The sequence below is a fragment of the Macrosteles quadrilineatus genome, unplaced genomic scaffold (assembly GCF_028750875.1).
Source record: "Macrosteles quadrilineatus isolate MER2022 unplaced genomic scaffold, UCM_ALF_1.0 Scaffold_6__1_contigs__length_79288215, whole genome shotgun sequence".
NCBI classification, from domain to species: Eukaryota; Metazoa; Arthropoda; class Insecta; order Hemiptera; family Cicadellidae; genus Macrosteles; species Macrosteles quadrilineatus.
This window is the reverse complement of record NW_026542599.1, coordinates 46,462,702-46,489,509: the sequence shown is the minus strand read 5'-3', so window position 1 is coordinate 46,489,509 and position 26,808 is coordinate 46,462,702. Positions and strand designations below refer to the sequence as shown.

At 33.3% G+C, this 26,808-nt stretch overlaps 1 protein-coding gene across 8 annotated transcripts in view; it reads left to right on the top strand.

The window, feature by feature from the left end:
* Positions 1-26,808, top strand: part of LOC128996290 (multiple PDZ domain protein-like) — a 395,615-nt gene that overhangs the window by 359,219 nt on the left and 9,588 nt on the right. For 7 of the 8 annotated variants that reach the window (XM_054421514.1, XM_054421510.1, XM_054421513.1 and 4 more), the window contains 6 exons: positions 8,586-8,655; positions 10,763-10,819; positions 16,664-16,705; positions 19,436-19,537; positions 20,138-20,209; positions 24,804-24,945. In XM_054421514.1, coding sequence (XP_054277489.1) covers positions 8,586-8,655; positions 10,763-10,819; positions 16,664-16,705; positions 19,436-19,537; positions 20,138-20,209; positions 24,804-24,945 — 485 coding nt within the window. The remainder of the gene's footprint in view (positions 1-8,585; positions 8,656-10,762; positions 10,820-16,663; positions 16,706-19,435; positions 19,538-20,137; positions 20,210-24,803; positions 24,946-26,808) is intronic. The other variant, XM_054421512.1, reaches the window with a different exon arrangement.

Sequence of the window (26,808 nt, the reverse complement as noted above, 5' to 3'; positions counted from 1 at the left end):
TATTCTCTTCATTAGAATAACTAGCTTGTTTCAGTAGTTGTTTGGAATTGTTCTAGTGGTCGTTAAAATATAAACTTAAGCTGTATTTAGATTTGTGTAGTAATTTAAGCGATTTGTTTGAAGAAATGTTTTTACATTTGTTATTTTATCATCCAGATTTTCAGCTGGTTTGGAAAATTGTTCCAGTTTAGAATTTCGGCTTAGCATTTCACTTTGATGTCTCTTTTATTTTTCAACTGAAAATTTAGATTTAGCCTCAATATTTGTCCGAATTTTGTCCTCGGCCTTAACATATTGTTTTCTTTATGGTTTTGAAGTTTACCCCTGTAGGAGAAAACCATTATTTGCCGAAAAGTTGTGTATTTTTTTAATCCTTAAGGACAAAACTTTCCTTCTATCAATGTGGGCGGGTTTCTTTGGCTAGGCATACTGCAGTAACATCCTTCTTGAAAGATGATGCAATATCAGAGCAGTAATACTGCTGGGTGCAGTGCCCTTGACTGCATGGAAATATAAATTAATATTAAATGGTAAATAGGCATCTTCATAACAGACTTCCGAACAGTTGTTGAACAAGTCGTCTAGGAAAAGGACATGTATCCCTTACTTTGCCTGAATTGTCATTTAATTTCACAAGCTACTTTATAGAGTCGTCACTTTCCTGAGATCAACTCAGAGTAATTATCAATTGGAACTATTCGTCTCCAAATTGGTTCATTATCATCAGTTTTTTCAGTTTTACCCAAAGTCTGCAGTGCAGACTATCAGTTTCTTTGGCATACCACACAGAAGAACAAATAAAATAATTATTCAACGGTTCATACATCTTGAGATGCATTGTTGTCAGTTGTTCAGGTTGGCCAAACATAGTGCGCTGACTGCAGACTGTGTGCTAGCGGTGCTAGGCTTGACGATACGTCATGTAACCTTGATGGTTTTTATTTACCACCTGATAATGTCAATGTTATCAAACCTCTGAGCTCACCAAGTCAGTGAGGCGAATAGCGAGTTGTTGCAATGTTGTAGTGCTTACTCTGTTTAGTGTTTGAAGTGCATATTAGTACTCTGTGTATTGAGAGTTTGCTGATCAAAGGTAAACAATTGATTAGAAATGTTATGGTATTTTTTATAGTTAAGATACCATGATATTGTCAATAGATTTTGAAACAGATATACCCCCATTATGTAGTATATGTATAATACATTTTAGTATAATCAAGAAACGATTATGAATGAAGTTTAGACTTCTCACATCTGTAGACTAGACCAAGAAAACAGAGCTGACGTTAGTTTTTTTTCTGCTGAGCCTCACGCAACGTGTATGAGGTTTAAAAATCTTCTTTTTTTTTAATTCCTTACCCTTAAAACTTGAACTTATCCCAATTTTCACTACATTCATCTTGTAGAGGTTAAGAACAATTGTGTTCTATTAAAGCGTTGTTGTACAATTTAAGGTTACAAAGGAAATTAAATATACTTTTTATTGAAAACTCCTATATTCCTATGTTATTTTTACGGAGAATAAGTAAATTGTTGTAGTTTGCTTGTTCATGGATTTTGATCACAAGGCTTTTTTTATACTGTATGCTACTAATTAATATTTTAGAATACATTTTTACCCCTTCAATTATCAACAAAACCAAGATACTCATTAAATCTAATGTTAATTAAATAGGGAATTATTCTGAGATATTAAATAATTTTTTTTAATTGGAACGATTTCTAGATGTAAAAAACAAAACAACCAAATTATATAATGTTTCTAATACAAACATTTTGTGTTATTCTGTTGTTATTACTGGGAAGATGACAATTTAAACACTTTGCCAGGTTACATGTCGAATGTCGGTCGAGTCGATTAGTAAATATAAATGGTTGCTAACTATTTTACTGGCATCAGGGTTGGAAATGTTATTGATTGTAAATTCAGTGAACGCGCAAACTGTTTCGCTCTAGCGGCGATTAGACCAACTAGCGGCAATTGTCGCAGCTGGTGTGTGCTGCTATCTATCGTGTACAACGTGAGCTAGGCTAACCTACGTTGTGTGGGTGCCATGAAATGACACAGCCAATGGCTCGCTGCTTCATCATGCAGCCCGGTTATAGTTAGTTTAGTTTGTTGTGTCGGTGTCGTGCTCGTTGGTAAACGGTGTACTCGGAATTCTATTCTTTGTATCATCATTGGCAGGTAAATCTTTGGTTCGTGCTAAACAATAAGGGCTCAATTTGGAGAGCATTTGTCTGGTAAAATTGGGATTGCCAGATGAGTGCGACTTAAGCTGCTTAAGTTTTTAGTTTTATCTTTATCTTAGCCTACTATGGCTTAAGGTTTCCAGTGGCGAGCCTGAGAAACATTTTAACAGGTATCGTTTTCCTCAAGTGTCTGTCATGTGTCTGTACGATTATTTAATGTGGTCTCTGATAGGCTTCATATCTGGGGAATTTCAAACTTGCCAGTTTTAGCTAATGACTTTTTTTTTGCCGGTAACCTGCGTATTGTCATCATATTGTATTGTCATCTGTACTATTATGCTATCAGCTGATCCCGGATCCCGGTAACACCTGTCAAAATTTATCATCAGTCCAGTCAGTACCTAATTTGAATTCGTTGAAATAGTAAAGTGTGTTGTTACCCAGATGGGTATTTTAATATTAAGTTTGATTATGGAAATTGATCTTTTGGCACTTTTGGCAGATAATTATGGATACTGATCAATCAAGGTCTGTTTAGTAAAGTTTTATTGTGTTTATTGAGTTCTTATCCAAAACCTTTTATGGGCCCATGATGACAAGTTTTTACACTAAATCTTCCACCCTTCAAAATCCGTCAGGTACCTAACTTAACGATTTTATACCTAGGCCCTGGTTTGCATCTTAGATTTGAATCTCGGAGACTTGTTTCTTGCTTATGTAAGTTAGGCTGAAGGCAAAGCTTTGATTTCCATCGCATTCAAAAACGATATCGGACCAAATACTATCGATTCAGGGGTACTCAGTTTTAAGTCATGTTGTAATAGGCCTGCCTAACTTTTAATGTTTTTAACTTAAATAAATCTCTACAAAAAGTATAAAAAACAGGCATAAAACCTAATCCAACCACATGATTAAATAGCAATTTCATTAGCTAACTTAATATAATGAATTAACTTAATTACCGGTACCGCAAGTTATTATTATTATTAAACTTAAATAGGTAGCCTACCTAATATTAATTAGCTATTATATAATAAGTAAACTAACTTATACTAGGCCCTATTAAGTATGTGTAAGACCTATGTTATAATTTGTTATAGAATTGAGTTCAACAAAATTACGTAACTTAATTGTAAACCAATATTTCTAAGACCGTTAGCCTATTACAATCGTTTTAACCTGTCGAGTAATGAGTTTTTAAGACTTGGTCTATAGGCCCATAATATTGCTGGTTTATGTTAAATTGTGAGTTTCAGTTAGTAAAATAATTTTTTGGTTTGAATGATTTGAGATATTTCTCGTCCTTATGACATGTTAAAAAGCAGTTATGTTATGCCTAACTTAAGTCTTGTAAAATGCAGTAGTAACTTAAGGGCCCTAAACTGTAAGTTTAAAACCTAGGCTCCTACTAAGTTACAGTACGATTGTGATTTACTAAGTTAGTTTATTATAGAGGGTTTATTGATTCAACAAGATTCTCAAACTTTTGATTTAAGTTAGCCTGGGATATGTTTGACAAGTTACCGTACCGGTAATCATTTAGTTGATAGCTCAGAAATAGCTTAAGTTGTAATTGCTAAGATTTAACAAAGGCTTAAACTACCAAGGGAAATAAGTTAAAAATACTTCTTTAAATTGAACAAAACACTATAAAAAAATGTAGTCTTTCCACCCAGCTTACTTTAAAAATATCTAAACCTACCGACAGATACACTCATTTGTATACTGAGCTGTTCTTTAAAAATAGATTTATAAAATTAGCTGACAAAAGTGAATCCATCAGTGCATAATCAGGTCACATCTGTTACTGCGTAAAACATTGATTTGGCCTGTATAATTGACCCATTTACGCTAGGCTACTGTTTATTATGCTAATGATTCTGGTGAGGTTGGAGAATAATTGTAACCAGAAATTTAGACTTAAGGGTGCGCTCTACCCCTGACGCTCAACCGAATGCAAGGGTTTGCAAGATTACTGTTTTCACCTGCTACATTGAAGGTAGAATCAAAGTTAAGGTCTCATATTAAAGAGGATGAAATTTTCTATAGTTCTGCGTTTCATTAGCCTATTTCATTTATTTTTGATACACACCTTATAAACTTGTGATTTGTAGAACAAGAAAACAGGTCTTTTCAACTAGCCCTAACTTATTGAAAAAACCATTATTTGAAAATTTGATAAACGCAGAACTATAGATTGGTATTTCCACTACTATAAACCGTTTAGTTAATTCGTAAGTGCGTAGCTATCATTATTGGTTAATTCGAAAACAGTAATCTTGGAAACCTCTGCAAGCGCTTCTCGCGGCACTGTCCAATGGTGCAACATAGCAACTGAAGCCCGAGCTGAGATTTCCGAGCTGAGGTAGAGCGCACCCTTAATCGAACCTAATTACCGTGTAAAACTGAAACAAATATAAATAGGTATGTTTAATTTGCTTACAACTCTCTAGGTGATGTAGGGCCTACCGTGTAACATAAGGTAGAGCAGTTAATTGGAAACTGTAAAATATATCACCAAAACATTTATGGTGCGAGCGGCTAGTTAAGTTAGTTACTTATGAATTAGAGATGTGAGGTGAAAACCCAGTGTGCAGGAAATTTGTTTAAATTATTATATTTTGCTGATAGGCTATAGCCTACACATTTTTTATATAAACTGAACATTTTCCAAAATTTATTATTTGAGAAAATGATTTATTAAGGTAGGCTAGGTAGTTAAGATAAAATAAATTTCAGCAATTAAGTTTGATACAGAGATTGAGTCATGGTTCAAGATCCATGATGGCTCCTATTTAATCGGCTGTAAACAATAAATAAATAAAATTGTAATTACCGCTCATATTAAAGCTACCGGTAGCAGCTTAGTGGATATTGTGCTTGCCTGGTAATCAGTAGGTTGTCAGTTCAATCCTGAGAGTTGTTTGTAACTTTTTGACGGCATGAAACTCGGCCCAGCTGTCCTTGACAATAAATGAGTCTAGCTAAGAAACAGCTGATCTTGGTCAGTAACAAAGCTACACCAGGCATCTCATTCTACACTTATTGCTATTTTATTATGGTTAAAATCCAAAGCTTTTGTCTCCATATTTTTGATGACATCAATGAATCATAATTATAGTGTGAATAGCTTGGTTGTTTAAATGATGTTGTTCTCCCAAACGTAGAAGTTCTTGTATTTTGTGTGTTGGAAACACAATAAGCCTTTAGTGTGAGGTTGACAGTAAACTTTTCCTTATCAGTTGGACATGTTCAGTGATGCATGAGGTTTGGCGATATAACTTATGTACTCGATGGCCTTGGTACTCTCCTGTTAATGTAACTTGCGATATGTTTGAGGAATATTCAATCCAAGGTGAATTGCGCAACCATATAATCTGACATGGCTCATCGCCAGTCATCGCTAAGTTACTCTTTATTCTACATTTTATCTTTCTTACTTCCATTTTTTGCTTTAATTCAACGTCTTTACAAGTTTTTTTCTGCTAGTCTTGACTTGAACTAGGCCTATTAATTAAACGTAGGAAACAGATAGGCCTAGTAAAAATTCTTTTATAGTTGATCTATCCTTAGACACACTCGACACACTACACACCTTCAATTAGGCTTGACAGCCAGGATTCAGAAAAGCTGATTTGAGGAACTGAACTGACATTCCCATACCAACTCAAATGTCTGACTTGAACCCACAAAACAAACTGTTGCATAAAAACGGTTGATTTTTTTGTCTGTTCTTCTTGTTGAACAACAAGATTAAATAATAAGCAGAACTAAACACGTGTAAAATCTTTATTGATTTAGGGTACATTAAATAAGCTCTGATAAAATCAACCATTTGTCTGCACTAAAAAACTTAGTGACAAGAACAGTTCTAAGTACTTAATCACAACTTAGTTAATTATATTAAATTTCTTTTTCTATTTTTCATTTATATCCTTCATTTACAAATTAGGACGTTGGGATCCAGCCCAGAACCGTGTTTCATGAAAAAGCTAAAAACCATTAGCGGGTGATTAGACAGTTTTGAACCGGGGACCCCAGCCCCGAGCTCTACTACTAGCCCAGCTTGCTCCTTGACAAGTGAAACCATTGACTGTAGTAAAAAAGTTTATCCTAAAACTGAATATTATGTACATTAACTGATAACAAATTTAATCATAAATCCACAAAGGCTTTGCAACTTGCGAGACCACCAGATATTTCAGCATCACAAATAATTCAATGCTCTGTGTACCTATATTACAGAAAAAAAAGACAAGAAGGACGTCTGGTATAAGGATGAGCATCGATAGGTCAACCATCGATGTACTGATACCGATATCATCGTCGTGAAAACATTGATGTTTTCAGGGCTAAAACATTGATGTAAAGAGTCCTTGGAGGCTAGCAGCTATCCTCGATCATTTCAAACAGCTGCTGAAGAGTTATTAATCATCCAGAAATATTATTCATCATCCAGAAATATTTTATCAAGCACCAAAGTGGTTATAATTTTAATATCTAGTGCACTGTGTGATTAGAAATTTCCTTTTTAGTTTTTCAATTATTTTATGAGAGAATGTCTAGGCTCCAAGGACTTGATCGATGTTTTTTTTTTTTTCAGTTATATTTTTTCTGCTCTCTGTATTGCAACAACCAATTAGGCCTAACCCAAAACTAATACAATTCAGTCATGGATGGTCGACGAAAACGTCGGTAATCTACCATCGATGTAAAAAAGCGGAGAACTTAGATTAGCTAGCCCCAGAAGTAATGTGAAGCAGATACAGTGTGGTTGGAGGCCATGTTGTGGTTTGGCCGAGAGTTTGTGAAACCTCCGAACCTTCCGATATCACATTGCTGCATTCTCTTGTGTTCTCTATCAACCTTGTTTGTAGGTTTCAACCTACATGTTTCAGTTAAACTAACATTAATTAGTGGTTTATAGGCTACTGAAAGGATTTCTCACTTCAATTTACTGTTAGCTGTTCAGCTTATCTGTATTAGGGCCACCTACAATCCTACATAGAAGTGTTTTTTTTTGTTTTTTTTTTATAAGTTTCAGCCTACTTAAACTTAAAACATCCATTTAATGGAGTAAAGCATAGTAGTAGGAAATACTCTTAATATTGTTCTTGGCATGTTTGTTTGGTATTGGAAGAATATTTTTCAGATTTTATGCTACCTTAAACATTCACATTATTTTATTATTTTCATGTAAATAAAGCAATTAAAGGGATAAAATAAATTTAAAATCGTGAAATTTGTAGGTAAAACAGTACTGTAGGTACAGTACATTTATAGTTAGTATGGTACCATATTACCGACTAAACCACATTTGCACACTAAGTGCAACTTCTTTTATAAATATACTGCCCAAATTTCAGAAAACAAACTGTCAATCTCCCCAGTAAGATAACATATAGCACAGAATCTTATAAAATGGTTTATATTACCTGTCCGTCAGTGATCCTATTGTTGTCATCTTAGGCGACCGGTTTCAGGATAAAAATCCCATCATCAGGCTGTCAAAAATGTCATGTCACTCAAATTGAGGTCGTCGGTAAACATATAAACACACACGTACAACACGAAACACGAAAATACGGATTAACATTGCTAGCTACTGGCCAGTACAGGACACTACGACGCGGCACGGGTAGTTGCGTGGTCATGACTCTCACGCAACTACCCGTGCCGCGTCGTAGTGTCCTGTACTGGCCAGTAGCTAGCAATGTTAATCCGTATTTTCGTGTTTCGTGTTGTACGTGTGTGTTTATATGTTTACCGACGACCTCAATTTGAGTGACATGACATTTTTGACAGCCTGATGATGGGATTTTTATCCTGAAACCGGTCGCCTAAGACGACAACAATAGGATCACTGACGGACAGGTAATATAAACCATTTTATTCTATAAGTGATCCTGGGCCACTAAGCATAATGAAGATAGAATCTTATGTAGGTATCCTCTATGCAAGGTTATGGTGTAACCAGTAGGTAGCTTAACACTTAGTTACCTATATTTTATTCATTCCGGATAATGTAGGATAGGACACATTTTATTTCTATTTGGTTATCATTTGATACTTCTTCAGGTTTTTCTCACTCTCCTAACAGACATTTCATTGTTATATATTTTAACGAAGTAGTGTAACAAATTTAAGTTTTTTTTTAAATTTATCTACAATTACTTTCTCTAAATAACTTTCAACTTTTGTCACCTTTGAAAATCTCAGCCCTGTTTACTTGGACATTAAAGCGTAAATCATTCAACTAATTGACCAATTATTGTCGTATTGCTAATGGCGCCATTAGCATAGAAAAGAGCTACTAATAGAATATTCCAAGCAGTGTGCGTTGCGTTGTGTTTAACATACTAGAGCCAGCTGATGAGTGTTGTGTGTTTCAGGAAGGATGAAGGTCTAGAAAGCCTAGCAGTCAAGCCTATAACGCAATTCCCCGTCTCACTCGATGATGAGGTAAATCCCATGTGTTGTTTGGTTGATAATGATAGAACCATTTTAAATTTGTTTTTAGTCATTGTGTTTGGACAATGATAGTTAGATTTTTAATTTTACCTTTTAATGTTTATGTAATAAGAATAAGCCTGGCAGATTTTTTGAATAGTAGTTGTAGGCCAATGTAGCCTATTTTGATTTTTTTAATTGTTCCCGAAAAATAGTTGCAAATTGCTTTAAAAAATTCATAATGTGGTAGAACATATAGGTAGGCACTAAATGAGAGGTTTTAAGATGTAATGGATGTACACTGATGTCTATCCCATGCTATAATGGAATTAAGTAGCGGTTTTGAATTTTGCCTTATAATGTTGTTTTTGTGATAAGCTCAACAGATATATTTATTTTATCTTAAGTTTTGTATTTTGAATTGTACTGGATTTTATAAGAAGAACGTTAGGAAATTTGTTTGTTTAAAGTGATGATTTCATTGTAAAGGACGTTTACTGTTTACAGAAGTAAACCAAACTGATTTTTAATATAAAGGCATTCTATGTTACAGTCTTTGCAAGGTAAAACGGTTAAAAAATGGAACATTTTGTATCAAATTAGAAGCAGTACTAGTAAAGAAACATAGTTTTTTTCTATATAAGTCACATATTTTGCTTAAAATGTGTGACAATACCTGCATATAGTAATCCTTTGTTGCTGTTTTGGCAACTAGTTTAGCTTCTTCTGAACCATTAACAGGCCTCAAGGTGTCAGGTAATCACTTCATTCGAAGGTCGTTAACAAACAGATTTCAATAAATAAAACATATACAACACACGATAACATAGAACGGAGACACGTTTACAAAAAACACAAAACACACAAAGGGACAATGACAAAATCGAACATAGATTAATCGTAGAATAGACAGAGAAATACTCTCTCAAATTAACTTAATTGCTTAGCTTAATTAACTTATTGTTTATGAAATTGAAGAACCTCAACCTGTTGTTATAGATAACCTACACATTTAATATAGTATTAAATCATTAATGGTAAAAGGTCACTAAGAAATCTATGATTTTTAAGGGTACTGGTAGACATGTTACCCGCTTTAGACAATAGACATAAACATCAGCATTTTTCTTTATTTTGGTTGCTGGCAGTAATTTTTACAATAATATATTGGCTATAATATAACATTTTGTTATAATGACACTTAATTCAACTATACTTAATCGTAAAAAACTCAGTAAACGTTGGGTTTGGAAAAAAATGGAGATGACCAAAAATAGGTAGTTTTACATTTGTTATTGGAAGACTTTTTCTTTATCTCTAATAACAAAGTAAAGCAGCTATAGGCAAAACCTCAGAAATATGCCGCCATTTTCCAAGATGATGGCCGTAGCACAGCTTCAATTTTAGCATGGTTAAAATTATGGTGTAGGCTATACAAAAGAAAATGGTAATTTACAATGACCGCTCTACTAGTGTCTCAGTAATTTTTGAAAAAAAGGCAGGAAGGAATTAAGGCATTTCTCTTTGTTCCTCAATATACAGTTGAACCCCGGTTAACCGAAATAAAGGGGAGAGAACCGTTTCGAAAAACCAATTTTTCGGTTAACCCATCATATGCTAAAAATAGCCAATGTATCACCACAGTATGTAGAAAAAATTAATTTAAGAGAATGTCTAGGTATATAATTCAGTGTTTTATTTCAGCTACAAAAATGTTACAATGGGATAGAAAATACTTTAAACCATACAAATGAAGTTATTAAAGCATTTTACAGCCCTATTTTATTTTATAGAACCATTTTGGTTAACCTGGGTTTCGGTTAACATAAATTCCGTTAACAGGGGTTCTACTGTAATTGTTACATCAGTAATTGGAAATTATTATGTTGTTTATTCTGGGTAAAGATCCATAAGTAAGTTTTATTATTAACCTGTTGGCATTAAAACTACTTTCGGTTTGGCTGCAGATAAAGTTTTGTGTCAGTAAAAAGTAAAAGTAAGTTAGCCACAAATCTAACCAGCCACTTTTCTTGGTTCATAATTTTTCCACTAATTTAGCCAGGAGTTTTTCGATTTCATTAAGTTTTCACAAATATAATCAGCCACTTTTCTGTTGTAGACGCCCGAGCAGAGATACGCCAACTTCAAAGGTCTTCGAACAGTTAACATCAAGAAGGTAAGATGAGCGTTCGGCCGCAGTAGAATCTTTTACATCTTTTCTTTTTGTGTTTTTAGATATTATTTTATGTTTGAGTATAAGGTAGTTCCACAAATGCCTTTAAAATGTTTATGCAATAAATTCCAATTATCCTGTCGCTGGTGTAAATTCTTTCAACCTGTTGAAATAATCATGGTTTAGTATTTTTGGACATATGTGTGCTAGTATTGTTTTGTATTTTATTAGTGCTCCATTTTATTTTTATGGGATGTAATTTTTAAGATGTGAAACAAATTGTGTTTACTTGTATACCTTAGGCCTACAGGAATATTGTTTAAGAGTTTATTTTGGAATATTTCTTTAAATGTTGATAGCATAATACAGTATATTTAGCCAAACATTTTGTTTTTGGAATTTAGAAAATTATATTTAAAGTTAACTTAACTGTATTTCCGAGAAAAAAATTTGTTCAATATTTCAAGCTATTTTCCAGCATCGCAAGATAGGAATTAATTGTATAAATGTTGTCTATGTACAAAGTTGTTATTGTGTAAAGCTTAGACAACCAATTATTTGCAAACATGACATAATGGTTAGTAAAATCACTCAATTAATTATTTTTTTTTACTCTCGGATGAGTCTCTATACAAGTAAGAAGTTGGATGTGATGATATTAAAAAAACAGAAAAAAAACTAACTGGCCATTAATCATGATTTTTTACAATTAAGGCTTTGCCATATGATACTTTTTACACACACACACATATAATTGTGTGATTGTGTGATTATTGTGGTGATTTCCCCTATAGGCCTGCAACTTTTTGTAAAGAAAACCTATTCAATTTATTTGTTTGTATTCTCCAATAACTTGGGAATGTGTCCACAAATATATTTCTAAACTATGAATGCAAATAACAATTTATAAAATTATTGAATATATATGACTATATTTGTGTAAATTTTCCCACTGCTATGTTCAGAATTGACTAGGAATATTGAACAGATTTAAGTGCTTTATGAATATCAAGTCAAGTTTTCATTTAATATATATTTCAATGTATATTTCATACTGTTGCTGTTGATTTGAAAATTACATCCCTTAGACTTAAAACTTTGTAAGACCTAAAACGTCGAGTAGAGTAAAGATAAATTAGTTTTGATAGCAAAATGTATTATGGTCAGAGCCTAATTGATTCTTTAAAATATGATGATTCAAAACTGCCATAAGTTAAAAGTCTATACTAAAGAGAATCTAACTACCCTCAAACAATATCTTAGCTATTGACACTAAATATTGACACAGTTATGAGCTAAATATATATTATAAGAATAGACAATTTGAAATAGTTACAGGCAATAACGTTGCTTTAAAAAAGTGTAAAACGTGCCAAATTTTTAAATGCAATTTAATAGTCTATGGCTCTCAAAAACATAAACATTACTAAGAATTACACTTAAACCACAATAATTATTAAACAATAAGTACTGTCAACTAAATTTATAATTCCTAAGTTACAAAACAACTTTATGCCAAATGTTAAATGTCAGAGATAGTAGGGACAGGAAGTTGATAAGACGAGTTGTGGTTTTCATGAAACATTTTTATCAGGCACTTGGTTTTCTATTATCATATGAATGTTGGTGAAAATATTCTACATGACCTAAACATGTTTTTGTTGGGCAGAGGCGAGCTAGAAAAAGGTAACCTAAAAACTGTAGAGATATTTTAGTTTACACCCAAAGTGATTATAAAAATATAGAATTCTTGTTGTCAGTCAAAAGTTGGCTGTACAATTCAATATGTAGCCTATTTTCCCATTACCATTGTATAGCTATTGCAGTTACTGAGACAATTTAACATAGGCCTACTGATGCAAAAACGTAGGATCGTAAAATCTATGTTACAGTTAAAAATAGTAGGTACTGTAATCCTAAATAAAGTCTACCAATTAATAAATTTCCTATTACCTCGAAAATAATTTAAAATAAGACAATGCAAAATGCAACACAAAATACAATAAATGTTATTTTTGAAATGCAGAAAATCACTCAGAAGCAAAGGGCATAATAACTCCAAGTAACTATATGTCTATTTTCATTTTATGAGTCAATTTACAAATGTAACATTCCATTTGATCAGTCCAGATTTCTAAGATGACGAACGGCGAAAATAAGCTAAATTTTTCCTTAGAACTAAAACAACTAGTTTTATTATTTTTAAAAGTATGTTCAGAGAATATAAAGTTTTTGCCACTGAAGCCGTAACATGTGATTCGGTAACTGTAAGTGATATATGACAGCTGTTTCCAACTTAACTCTGAACAACTTTTAAAACCTGATACTTGATGTCAGTGAGAATGTTTTTCGTTCCAACAATTTATTGTAAAGTTGTGGCTCACGTTTGAAAAACTCCCATCTTCAAGTAAAAAGTTATGAGTGATGGTAGATCTATTGCAAAGTTAAATAAAATGTCTGTTCTTGATAAAAAAAATCTAGTATAAAAGCATACTTAGGAATTGAACTCTTTGTTCAGTATTTTTTAAATAAATACAGCTTAGTAAAAGATTTAAATGAATGCAGTTTCAAATTAAATAGGATTGTTACTTTTCTTACATTTTTCATCAGAAATTAACTATATGCATCTTGAAGTTTACAAAGCATGGATACATTTTGTAACGTTTTTAAGCAGATTTGAAATATTTTTTAGTATTAGAGTTTTAGATTCCTGTCAGATGCTCCTGATTTTCCTGAATGTTTCTGTCAGATTAATTTTGTAGTTCTTTAATGTGCATACAATTATTTTGGTTTGAAATATTTTAAGGAAATAACTCATAATTTATTCTTTTTATAAAATTCCAAGCTGTAATTTACGGTATTATCAAGATGCAGAATACACATTTTTTTTAAGTGGCAGTAACATTTCATATAATCGGAAAACTAATCTTTATAATTTTGCCTACATATAACTGTTAGGTACCTCTTAAAATTATTCTAGCAACCTTGATGGTATTTTCCAAAAGGGATTATTAAAAAAGTGTACATAATTAGAGAAATGCTGTAACACCATGAACAAAATAATGTTTCCCTTTAAAACATGTAAAATACTCTACGGGGTCTATATTTGACAATTTTAAACAAATAAAAAGGTTTTACAAGTGCTCCGCTCTACAAAACCAGGATTTGAGAAGTCTGGACGCATCTGAGGCCAAAAACGTCTGTATAAACAATCTATGTTACTCACACTAAAAGAGCACTTAGACAAACATAAATAGTGTTATTGCCCATTCATTTTTAGTGTTCAATCACAAACCTTTACAACACTTTGCAGTTCAGTTAAATAAAAAAAAGTCTTTTAAAAAGTAAATGTACCCTAAATGATCAATCACCGTCACATTTACGCATAACCAAAATATGTTAAATCTTAACACATAAATGCCTGCAGAGGAATGCACTTACCTGTTTTACACTTTGTTAGCTCCTCCTAAAATTTGCACTTTTTGCACAGTATTCACTGGGCTATGGTTTAGTTTTAGAAGTTTCAAATCCCTGCATTGCTTTGATATTTAAAACTCAAAAGCTTCTTAATCAAAATTCATTTTTAATTTTACTCCATAGTTTTATTTATAATCATTACATTAGCCAAAACACCCCATCTTCGTCTTGATAAGCTTGTTTACAGCAAAAGAACAATATTCAATATATTTTCTCTCTTGCTACTGGCCACTATTCTAATATGTCACTTTATATTGAGAATGTGCATCCATTTATAATTCAGTTTTTTATCATACCGTATTAAATCTTTGGAATTTTTGAATGGTTGTAATAATGACTGTTAGTTATATATTTTGTGACCTAAATAGAGCCTTTTTACTCCAAATATTTTACAAAATTTCAGGTTACATGTATTCTTTTATCTCAAGATTATTTAAAACTTAACAATTAAATATACTGAATAACTGTGTAAAAAACTTTCTATAAACTGTCGTGGAAATAAAAAATTATAAAACAGCAAAACCTTGTTATTGCTTGTACATTTATTTGAGCCAGTTATCTACAATCGTATTAAAAGTTTATTGGTTTCTCCAAAAATATCATTTACTTTTTCAAATCACCAACACAGTGGCGCAGCGACAGTGGAGTAATTGGAGCAATCGCTCCAGGGCAGAAGGCTCTGGGGGGCGCCACTTCTGGTACACTCGTACAACCGACTTAAACATTGATTATATGCCTGAGTATCCAAAGATTTATTGAGAACTTGCCTGTAGAAAATCAGGATTAGCTTTAGTAATAATAAGTTTGGTGTTGTGTGCAATTATCATGATACCATCATGACTATAATTTCAATTTGTGATCAAGGGAGAATTATGATCATCTCTCACTGGCACGTCAAACTCACGTAATCATACGGACAACATCCGTGATATGGAAAATTCTTGAACATCTCCCATGAAGGCAAAAATATCATCATTATATCCCGCTATCGTGGTGAAAGACATTTCTATCGTCTCGTGGGATCGCGGCATTGTCTTGATCATCCTTTCGAATGCCATCAACTCCTTCATTCTCGAAACAACAACAACAACAACGGTGCTGTTGGGAACATCCTTGAAGACATCATCATTGTCCCCTGTGACAGCAGCTGAGTTTTTAACGTCCTATGCAACCGACACCGTTATTTACCCCGTGATTACGGCAAAATTATTGCTTAGCAACCAATAACCTAAAACCAAAGTTTTCCATTTTTAAGTCTATTAAAACAATAATAAACTGACTTTAAAAACAACAGATACATTCCTTTAAGAAGGTATACATGTATAAAACAAGGTGAGGTTCGATGTGTAGAGGGGGTGGCTTGAGCCATTTCTGCTCCAGGGCGCCCCCCCCCCCCAATTTCGCTGAAAATTGTAATACTAGTAATAAATAGTAGTAATGCAATTTATTTGCATTCTCTAGTGGGTGTATATCTCACACAATTGTTATTGGCTGCCATTTGTTTACTCTAAAGTTATAATTGGTAAGTGAATGTTTGGGAGCTATTACCTAAAATTGTTGTGATTTAGTGGCTCAATCTGTAGGGAAACAGGCTGTATAACAAAAGCAACCATGACTTGGATTTGTTTCACCACTTAAAATTGATCTGTGCAGTTCATCTTGCACTTTACTAGCTCACCCCTTACATTGATATGTTCTCTGCTCAGACTTGAGGTCCATGGAGATGGAGATGCTAGGTTGACAAACTTTTAAAATAACTAAATTACCCTGATATGTTGAGTATTTTGTCATAAATAAAATTCTTGGATCTGTTCAATGAAATGCCCACTACTATTAAAATTTGGCCTATGCAAATGAAAGTAATGTAAGGATATAGTAAATTTGAATACATGGAATGAACACAAATGAATAGTTTGATTTGTAACATCTTGTAAGGAAATTAACCTAACCTAATCTGACATGTGCCTCTTTCTGTTAATCATGCACAGTAAGCTGTGGTCGGCATGTTTGTCACCAGAGTCTGCCCCTTCCCTATCCAACAAGAACTTAACCTAACCATCATAACCTAATTTAAGATAACCTAATCTGTCATTACTTAGCGTAACTTAACCTAACATATTCCGACTTGACAAAAACTAACCCAACCTAACCTCATTCATATCACCATCATTTGTATAGGGCAAATGTTGATAGTGGTGATTATCTTCTTGAAAAGGCCCCTAGAATGAAGGATCTTTACAAAACTGATGCCAAAAGTACTTGTGAGAAACAAATATCGTTGAAAAGTTTTTCTTTGTGTTACAATTTGGCCCTGTAGTGTACTGTAGCACCTCAGCCCCTAGTGTAGTAATGTGTTTGTATGTTGTACAGCCCAGTTTTACGGAGAGTGGAGCCACCTCCCCTACCCAGCAGGTATTGTAACCCTTCACCTTTAGCATGCGACATGTAGCTCTCATATTGCGTACTTCTCATATGTGTACTGTGCTATAGTGTCTGATATTTATTGAGATAACATTGCATTTGCAGTAGTATGGATATTATGTCTTAGAACTCTTACAATGTGTATCTTTGACATATAGCAAAGTGTAACTTTGCTTGATTAACAACTTGAATGTAAGTTGTTAACAACCAAAAATTGTTAACTCTTGATGACATTGTATTACTCGAACAATGTGTAACTCTTGACATTGTATTATTGCAACAATGTGTAACTCTTGACATTGTATTACTAAAACAACCTGTAACTCATGACATTGTATTATTCCAACAATGTGTAACTCTTGACATTGTATTACTGCAACAATGTGTAACTCTTGACATTGTATTACTCAAACAACCTGTAACTCATGACATTGTATTATTCCAACAATGTGTAACTCTTGACATTGTATTACTCAAACAACCTGTAACTCATGGCATTGTATTATTCCAACAATGTGTAACTCTTGACATTGTATTACTCAAACAACCTGTAACTCATGACATTGTATTATTCCAACAATGTGTAACTCTTGACATTGTATTACTCCAACAATGTGTAACTCTTGACATTGTATTTCTCAAACAACCTGTAACTCATGACATTGTATTATTCCAACAATGTGTAACTCGTGACATTGTATTACTCCAACAATGTATTACTCTTGACATTGTATTACTCCAAAAATGTGTAACTCTTGACATTGTATTACTCCAACAATGTGTAACTCTTGACATTGTATTACTCCAACAATGTGTAACTCTTGACATTGTATTACTCCAACAATTGGGAGCGAGCTGGCCTAGTGGTAGAGTGCGGGGCTTCGGTTCCCAAGGTCCCAAATTCAAATCCTGCCAATCACCAATGGATTTTATCCATGTGATAATGCCACAAACCACTAGTACTAGCCTGAAGTAATGTGTAAAACAGTTCCGGGCTAGAACTAGTGGCCTAGGATGTGAAGGTGGGACTAAAAAAAGCTCTAACAATGTGTAACTCTTGACATTGTATTACTCCAACAATGCGTAACTCTTTCAATTTGTAGCTTGAACTACAATACTTTTGACATTGAATAGTTCTTTCATCAGTTCCAACAAAATACATACTGTAAATGTCCCCCAAAACTTTCACTCAATGAATTGTGAAATTTACATTTTGACAAACTTACAAACTATCAGATGTTAGGTTAGGAAGCAATCTCGACAGGTAAAACCATCGGTCGACCTTGTTTTGTAGATTTACAAATTTAAAGAATATCTTGTCAGACAAATCGTCACTATCACATGTCAGAAGTATGCATGTCGAGGTAGTGCATGTCATGGCATGTTCGAGCACGTCTGATCGCGTGCAGGACCAACATCGCATGTTTTCTCTGCTAACCGTATTTTACAGTTACTATTAATACCAGGCTGTGGTTTATCAGACAGAAGCCTGCTCTTGGATTGGTTTCATCCTTGTTTCTCTTGCTTTAACCGTGTTTGGTTTAATTGCAGTGGTGGTTATTTATGAAGCAATGGCAATGTTGTAAGTAGATATGTGGTTTATGAGATTTTCTTGATATTTAGCTGGTGTTTAAACGCTTCAATGTGACATTGTAAAATATAATACAGCTGCATTTTTATAAAGTACCTATATAAAAATATGTTGTAAAAATTTCAGTTAACACCGTATAAATAATTTCATTTCCAAAATATATTTTATCCTGTCTCTTTTAATCAAGTTACTTTTCTGGGACCAATAATTTTATTTAGGATTTAATATTTTATAATGTAGAATCATTTTTATAAAAAAAAATATTTCTGCTATAAAACACTACAATAATAAACATTTTATAAACATACTATGACAACATAACAGGTAAATAAATGGGGAAAAAATAAGTCAAAGATGCAAATATTGTTTAGTCTAGTTTAAAAACTAGTTAGTGCTTAATATAATGTCATAAACTATACTTTTTCAACCCCAATTACATGTTTATTTAAAGTTTTAAAGAAGACATGTAAAGGCAGTGCTTTTTCTTTGTGTTGGCTTGATTGTTCTTAAACTGTATTTACAAAAGCGCTTATCTTATCTATTTCTGACCTAGACCTTCTATTATAGCTTTCACCCACAGTTTTATCTGTTACACTACATGGCTGTCAAATAAATAACTTTGACTGTTCGAAAACATACAATGGTAATACACAATCTGGGTATTTAAGGAATGTTCAATTTATGTTCACTACATTCAATTAAAATTTATCTATATGACAAAATATAGCCATGTATCTGGGTGGCTCTAGGGCTCAGATAGTACCTAATCAGACCACAGAGTAGATCAGAAAAGCAGTTACTGTTTGATGGCTCGAAATTAAACCACCTGTCCTTGAGCCTGGCTATAGAAACAGTTGATCTTAGTGGGTAACAAATCTACACACTTACCATTTTATGCTCTTATCTAGAATAAAATATGTGAAATTTTGTTTTAATCTTAATTTAATGATAATAATAACTAACCTAAAATTGATTATTAGTTTTAGAACACATATTGCAAATCATGAATCAAATAAAACATTTATATTTTGTTAGGCTATATACATATGGGCTACTGATGTGACTGAGATATTAAATTCTCCTGAGTTGGCAAGCTTGACGGGATCAGCTGATGATGTTTATTGTTACAGACCGGCCAGGGTCTGGGTATCATGATCATTGAGGGGAAACATGCTGAAGTTGGGCAAGGAATATTCATTTCTGACATCCAAGAAGGCAGCGCAGCAGAGCAGGTGAATATTCTATTTTCATCATCGAAACTCATCTCAAAATTGGCCCGTAACTTTTCTAACAGCTAATCTATGAAACAGAATCATATCAACAGGTAACAACTTGTACAATAAGGTCAATCTGTAAAATGTAGATTATGAGAACACTTTATACAATAGACTCTAGAAAAAAAGTACAGTAGAACCTTGATAACTAGACTCTCATAGGGATTATAGAATAAGACTTGTTATCAAGGTTGACTTCTTATCGAGGTTTGCAATAACATGTGATTGGGGGTAAAATAATTTCAAGGGGATTTACCCTTGTGACTTGTTTTAGAGGGTCTTGTTATGGTTCTACTGTATTAAAATCACAGGTATTAAGTGTTCATAGTTTACAAATTTACTTACTCTGATATATTTTTTGTAAGAAGAAAATAGGCAAGGTTTCTTTAAAGGAACTGAAATTAATTTCAATATTTCTCACAGGATATAGGTAGCTTTTCAAATCCTCTTTAATAGTTTTTACCTAGACAGTAAAATAACTTATTCTCCTCTTTTTATAATGGATTTTTGTAACAGTTTCTCACTTTAGTTATAATGGTTTTGTCATTTTTATTTCAGGCTGGGTTGGTAGTTGGAGACATGATTCTTGCAGTCAACAAAGATACCCTATTAGGCTCTAACTATGATGCAGTGAGTACCAACTTTACATCAATATATTTTTAAATAACATATTGCATAACCTTTTAGTGTGATATAAGGCAAAACACTATTTTTTTATGTAATAGCATCGAGTATACACCTATAAAAGGATTACAGATAATGCTAATACTTTAGATGTTACCGATTTTGGCCAATGTAGTTTGGGCCGCTGACGCTTGGGCCGTTGTAGTCGATGGTTAGTGCACTTGGTTGAGCCCCTTAAATAGTTTAGTATTCAAAATGCATTATAAAATAACAAAACCATGACCAAACAAACAAATTTGATTTAAAAAAATACATTGTACAACTTATAAACGCAATATTAAAAAAAAAACAAAGAAACAAACTTACCGAAATGCCCGAGAAGGCGTAGTTTGGGCCACTGACCCTACACTGCAACAGTCTTGTTCGGGTAACGGTAGCCCCCATTTAGTGTGCCTACTCTAGTACACAGAAGTAAACTCAATAGTAACATATTAGTCCTGAAATTATGTATTTCGTGGCAAATTTGCTTATACCAGCAAATCAAATATGAGTGTGGAAATTTTAGCATGGATTATGACTTACAATGTGGCGTAAAATGTTATGAATGATACCTAAAATCGTGGATCAAAAAATTAAATATACAGTAGACCCCTTCTTAACTGACACTAACGGACCTAGGTTGGATAACTCAAAAGGTCGGTTAAAACGGGCAGCCCCTAAAAACTTGAAAAAATGAAGTGCCATTCATTTGGAATTATATAATTATTATTCTTAAGTTGTGGGTGTATTATTTACAAAATAAACTACACTTATCTCCATTATTTCTTAAGTATTGACAATAGAAAAGTTAGGAATAAACCCAAAACGCGGTAAAGTCATTTACTTACGCTGGTATTTTACTTTCAGTGGAATAAATTATAGTCGTGTAGGGGTGTGCGAAGCAGCAAAAAATTTTCAATTCGAAGCAACGATTCGATTCAAAAGATTTTCGATTCGATTCGATGCAACTCGATTCGAAGCAATACGGTATTTTTCTATTCATAATTGTCAATTGAGTGGATTAACAATAATTAAAATGTATCACATTTGTGTAATACAAATTTTTGTTGATGTGGTATTAGGCATATTTCATACTTTACATATGAATTTTAGGTGAAAAAATATTTATTTTCAATCATATGTATTAGAATAACTGCTGGAAATACCAGTGAGCTGCTTTACTTGCCTATTTCATAATTTTTACTTGAATTGGCTCAACTGCAAGAAAGAAGAAAATATTTTTTTTATCAAGACATTCATTCTCATTTTAATAACTGTTTAAATAACTAAATAGGTGCCGGTAGCTAAATTACAACAAATTTGAATGGAACTTAATATAAAAAGACCATTAAGAAATAAATTTACATATCACAAGTTTAGGGCCTGTGGACCGGCTTCAGGACTGCAAGCAAGAAGAAAATAAAAATAATATGTTTCCACCATGCAATATGTATCATTCATTCCCTGCCTCCTAACCTCCTTAGTATAATAACCTCACACTTACATTATTTGTTACATCATCATAAATAAAGAATTATTATTGGCATCAGTAGGCCTACAGCTTTACCTAGGCATTATTTTTATAGGGCCTAAAATAGTAATAGGCTAGAAGCAACATGTCAAGTGGAGAACTCATTGAAGAAAAGATATTGTGTAAACTAATTTCCTATAAAACTCAAAAACAGTAAATAACATACAAACATTGTTTATGGTATAATTAATAAGGACTAAAAAATGCATATCATGTCATACAGTAGTATAGACCTACTGCAAGAGATTAAAATCCTAAAACAACTGATTTTGATAGCTAATGAATGAAAAGAATTAAAAATCCATAAAATAAAGCCAAACAATATCACAACTAATTAGGTACCCGAAAAGTAACTCTTAAATAATATATAGAAGATTAAAATAATATTAAATCAAGAGACAAGAAAGTTAAATGCTATCTTCTAGCCTAGTGCCCTTGGCAACACAGGTCAATGTTTTTAAACTACCCTCAATGTTTTTGGAACAGCAGGGCCTTTTTCTCTTAAGGAAGGGTAGTAGTATGTCAACAAAAACAATGAATCAGTCTCACCAGCCAGGCCCGGGCAACGATGTGTGAATTCAAGGTCATAGACCCTCCCCCTCCCCTCTTACACCACCCGGTTGCTACCCAGTTGCTTCAATTGTTGACAAAATGCAAGTGATGAAACAAGGGAGTAGAGACAAAGAAATATATTTCTTTATTCAAAAACACAAAACTGTTAGAGATTATTTTCAAAGAAATTAATTCAATGTAATTTGTGAGTTGTAAATATTGTATTGGATCTTAGAAATATATTTTTTTAACCCCATCGAACCAAGATACAGATCTGTTCACTATATCAGATATTTCTTTTGTTTATAATTTATTATGTAAAATAATAAAATATATTTTTAATTAGGTATTGAATAAACAATAAATGATTATACTAGTATGTCTGGATAAATAGTCTTTCTATTCTTTTGACTTTGTTTTCTTTGCACTGTTAGTGTTGCGTCACGGCTTTTGTCTTGTTACTCTTATCAGTAGACGACTAGACCTGGCTCTGGCTAGTGGCAGTGCGGCAATTGCTCTGTTGTGTCTTTATTCTTAAAGGTCGTGAGCCAACTTAATTTTTAATTCTCATTTGAACATTTTAATTCCTCTGTAATAATAGATATAATAATATAAGAGTGTTTCTTTGGAAATAAATTATTCTTTTTTTTTTCTTTTGCCCCAACAAAAATTCGGGGACGGGGACCGGCAGCACCTAACAAAAATACCAAATGAATCAGTCTATAACATTAATTTTACTAGTTAAGTATTAAGTAACAATTTTTCAGACTTATTTTTAAAATGATTTTGGAGTAACCTACCTTGTTTTGGCTAGGTTCACAGTAGTAAAATATTTCCCACACTGCTTACATCAAGACAAAAAACAAACCTCTAATCATTTGCAATGTCAAAACAAAAAAATATAAAACAATTAAAGCTATATTTAATGCAAAGAATGTATTAAATAAGAACGCCTTCGTAAAGGAAACGCAACAGCAACGCGCTCCTGTATTGCGGGTATTGCATTGACTTTCTGCAGGCGTTTTTCGTATATGGATACTGACTCCCTCGTGAATCGAATCGTTTTTTGACCACCACTGAATCGAATCGCGATTCGATGCATCGAATCGAATCGAATCGAAATTTCGATGCATCGCACACCCCTAGTCGTAGGCAAGAGTCAATGAAAATTCCCATTTTAATACACGCAACCATTTCGTTACGAGACAGGGTTTATTTATATCCTCTCACTGGAGGCGTGAGTCACAAAAACAATCTTGACCTTGGAATCAAGATTGATTACAAACGATGATGTTAAACTGGCAATATGCAATATTTTTTTAAGGAAAAATACGAAATAATTTATTCTTAGCAACATCTTAGAGTTAGACGTATTGTTCCCATGGCGGAGGATGTATTCCCATTGTACCGGCAATGCCAAGATTCATAGAAAGCGGCGGTCAAACCGAACTGCTCTCAAAACAAGGTCGGTTAAAACTAACTATAATATTTTACGAGCGAGGTCAGATAATCCGATTATCGGTTAGTGCTGGTTAATTAAGGTTGGTGAAGAGGTTGTGCACTGTAGTACAAACCCACAAACTCAGCTTGTGTGTTGGTCCAAGTTTTAGAAATGCTGGGTGAAGCAAATTGTGTTCTTTTATTACTCTTGTACATAACATTACATACATAACATTAGTGGTACATAACACCAGAACATCCCAATTTAACTTTTTGAAGAAAATTACAGTTCATTTTGAAGAAAATTTAAGAAATTCATATAAATGGTTCTTACACATTTGGCTGGGCTGTAGGCTAGCGCAAAGCTAGCGCTCTGGTAATTAGGTATGCATAAATCACATGTCGTGGTCTTATTCTTAATATCTGCAAACAGTGCAAGATCCACACTGTGGGTTTGCAGACTCCTTTACTTTTGTTCGGGTCGGGTAGAACATTTTTATCCTTTAGGTTTTAGGGAAATCGTAAACAATCACGGCCATCACCGATACGTCATCATTGTCTCCTCCGATAGCGACAAAACCAAGAACATTACCTGTGACTGCATTAAAATTGTCTATTTTTGCTTGCACATCTTTGTGTTCTCTTTCTGTGATAGCGGGAAAAAAACCTAGGCTCAAAAATTGAGTCGCTTGCACACCTCTCTGGTAAATGACCCGATCAGAGCCTGGGCCCAAAATTATTTCTGGCCTAAACCAACCCCTCAGGTCAACTGCTGTTTCGACCCAACCCAAAAATATCTAGATTTCTAGACCAAAACGGCAAAGGCTATTCTTTTACTATAGAGGGTACCTACTGCTGCAGTTTAGCACCAAGGTCACAGCAGGTAATAATAACACTGGTGTGAAACTTTACGAGGTCACAGACAAATCCAGACTGTCGAGTTATCAAGTTTGGAGGACTTTTAAATTAAATTTGATATATTAATTACAATTTATTCTTTAACCATATTTTCTTTTACATCTTGATTGATGTTTGTAGGCTGCAGCGCTTCTCAAGAAGACAGAAGGTGTAGTGACTCTAGTTGTATGCAACCCCAACAAACCTAAAGCTGAAGAGAAGACGGACGCTGCTGCACCGAGAAGTCCGACTCCACAACCACCTAAGGAACCAGAGAAACCAAGTCAGTATTACCGACTGCATGATATATAAATATAACCTATGGGGGCCGTGTCATAGGAAATGGTTGGCACTCGTTGTTATTTTAAAAAAGAAAGTAGGCCTAATTTATACGAAAGTGAAAATACAGTAGAGTCCCGTTAGTCCGAAATGGTTGGGACCGGGCCCATTTCGGATTACCGAATATTTCGGATTAAACGTTTTTTTGTTTTTTTTATTTTGAAAAAAAAAATTTTATTTTTTGAAATTTTTTTCGTCTTAGGACGCAGGCACGAGCCCGGGATTGTTTTTCAAATTACTTAAGGCTAGACCTAGTAGGCTGCAGCATTATCACTTAAGTTATAAAATCCATTTGTGATTTGGCGGACGAAAATGAAAAATGTTACAGTAATAACAAAAATGGTCAAATATTTAATAATACACTCTACAAAAGAGTCTATCTCGCCCACCCGCTAAAGAATACGTTGACAAGGTACAGCTAACTGTGTTAAAAAGTTTAATAAAAAAACAAAAAAAAATTCAAAAAATTTCAAAAAAATTTTGAAAATTTTCAAAAAAACTTCAAAATATTTCAAAAAAATTTCGAAAAATTTCAAAAAAGTTTCAAAATTTAAATTTTTTTTATGAAATTTTTTTTTAAATATACTTTTTTGGTTTCGGATTAAGCGGACTTTCGGATTACCGAAGTTCGGATTATCGGGACTCCACTGTATGTAGGCTGTGGTACACCGGGATCAGAATAATTGGTTTGTTGAAGTGAACTAAAGTTTACACGTTGCAGATTACAGTTCAGTTCAGTTTTAGCGAATTTCCCATATAGGGAATAAGCTATTACCGTAGTACTCATGGTAAGACCTGGATGCGGGACCGATTTTTTTTTCGTTTTGAGGTCCCTAGAGCACGTCCGTTAGCATGTGTCCGTTAGAACGATAACTCGAGCAAAAATGATCCGATTTTGATGAAATTTGGTACAAACGTGTAAACCTATGTTTATTCGAAAGAGTTCGCGATCCAGCATGATCGGACCATGGGAACGGTGGTTTACGGGGGGTTTTATGGGGTAAAAATAGTTTTTCCCATTTTTGACCCAAAAAACATAAAATTTAGCAATTTAGCAAATTCTTAAAACTGTTGTAGTTTGCTTGTTTATAAACATATCTTGATCAAATTTGGAAAATGTTTTTATTTCTTACTAACTATTAGCATTTTACAAAAAAAAAAAACGTTTTACCCTCCCTGATGCATCAAACCTAAGTACTTGTTAAACTAATTCTATTTAAATCGAGGATAAATGTTATATTTTTAAGTAGACATTTCAGTGTAAATCCATTCAGTCAAATGGAAATTCGCTTAGTCTGCAGGTTTGCTGCGGCGGGGGTATTTTAAATCTTGTGATCACTACTTCTGGCATATCATACAGTTTTTGTTTTTTGCTGTTATTTAAAAATATATTTATGGCAATTGTATGGTATATTTTTACAAATTTTAATTGCACTAAAAATATTAAGTTGCATTGTTTTGCTAACATTTTTTTCTATCTCATACAGTAAAAAAAAACACAATGAGAATAATAAAACTAGCAAAATACTTGATACTAATAATTGTGACAATGATGGCATAAAACAGTCCAGGTTTTCATAAAATTAATGTTAGGCCTAGCCTATTTTTAGACATGTTTCATTTTAAAAATACAGTATAAAATTATCGAGTAGTAGTAGCTGACATGGCTGTATTATAGGTGGCAGGTTGTATAGTTTACTCAATGGTGAATGTTTGAGTCGTTAGTCCCCACCTGTGATAATTAGCGTCTGTATGTCTTGTGAACATTAGATTGCTCACTGCTGTTTAAAACAGTACAGAATACCGT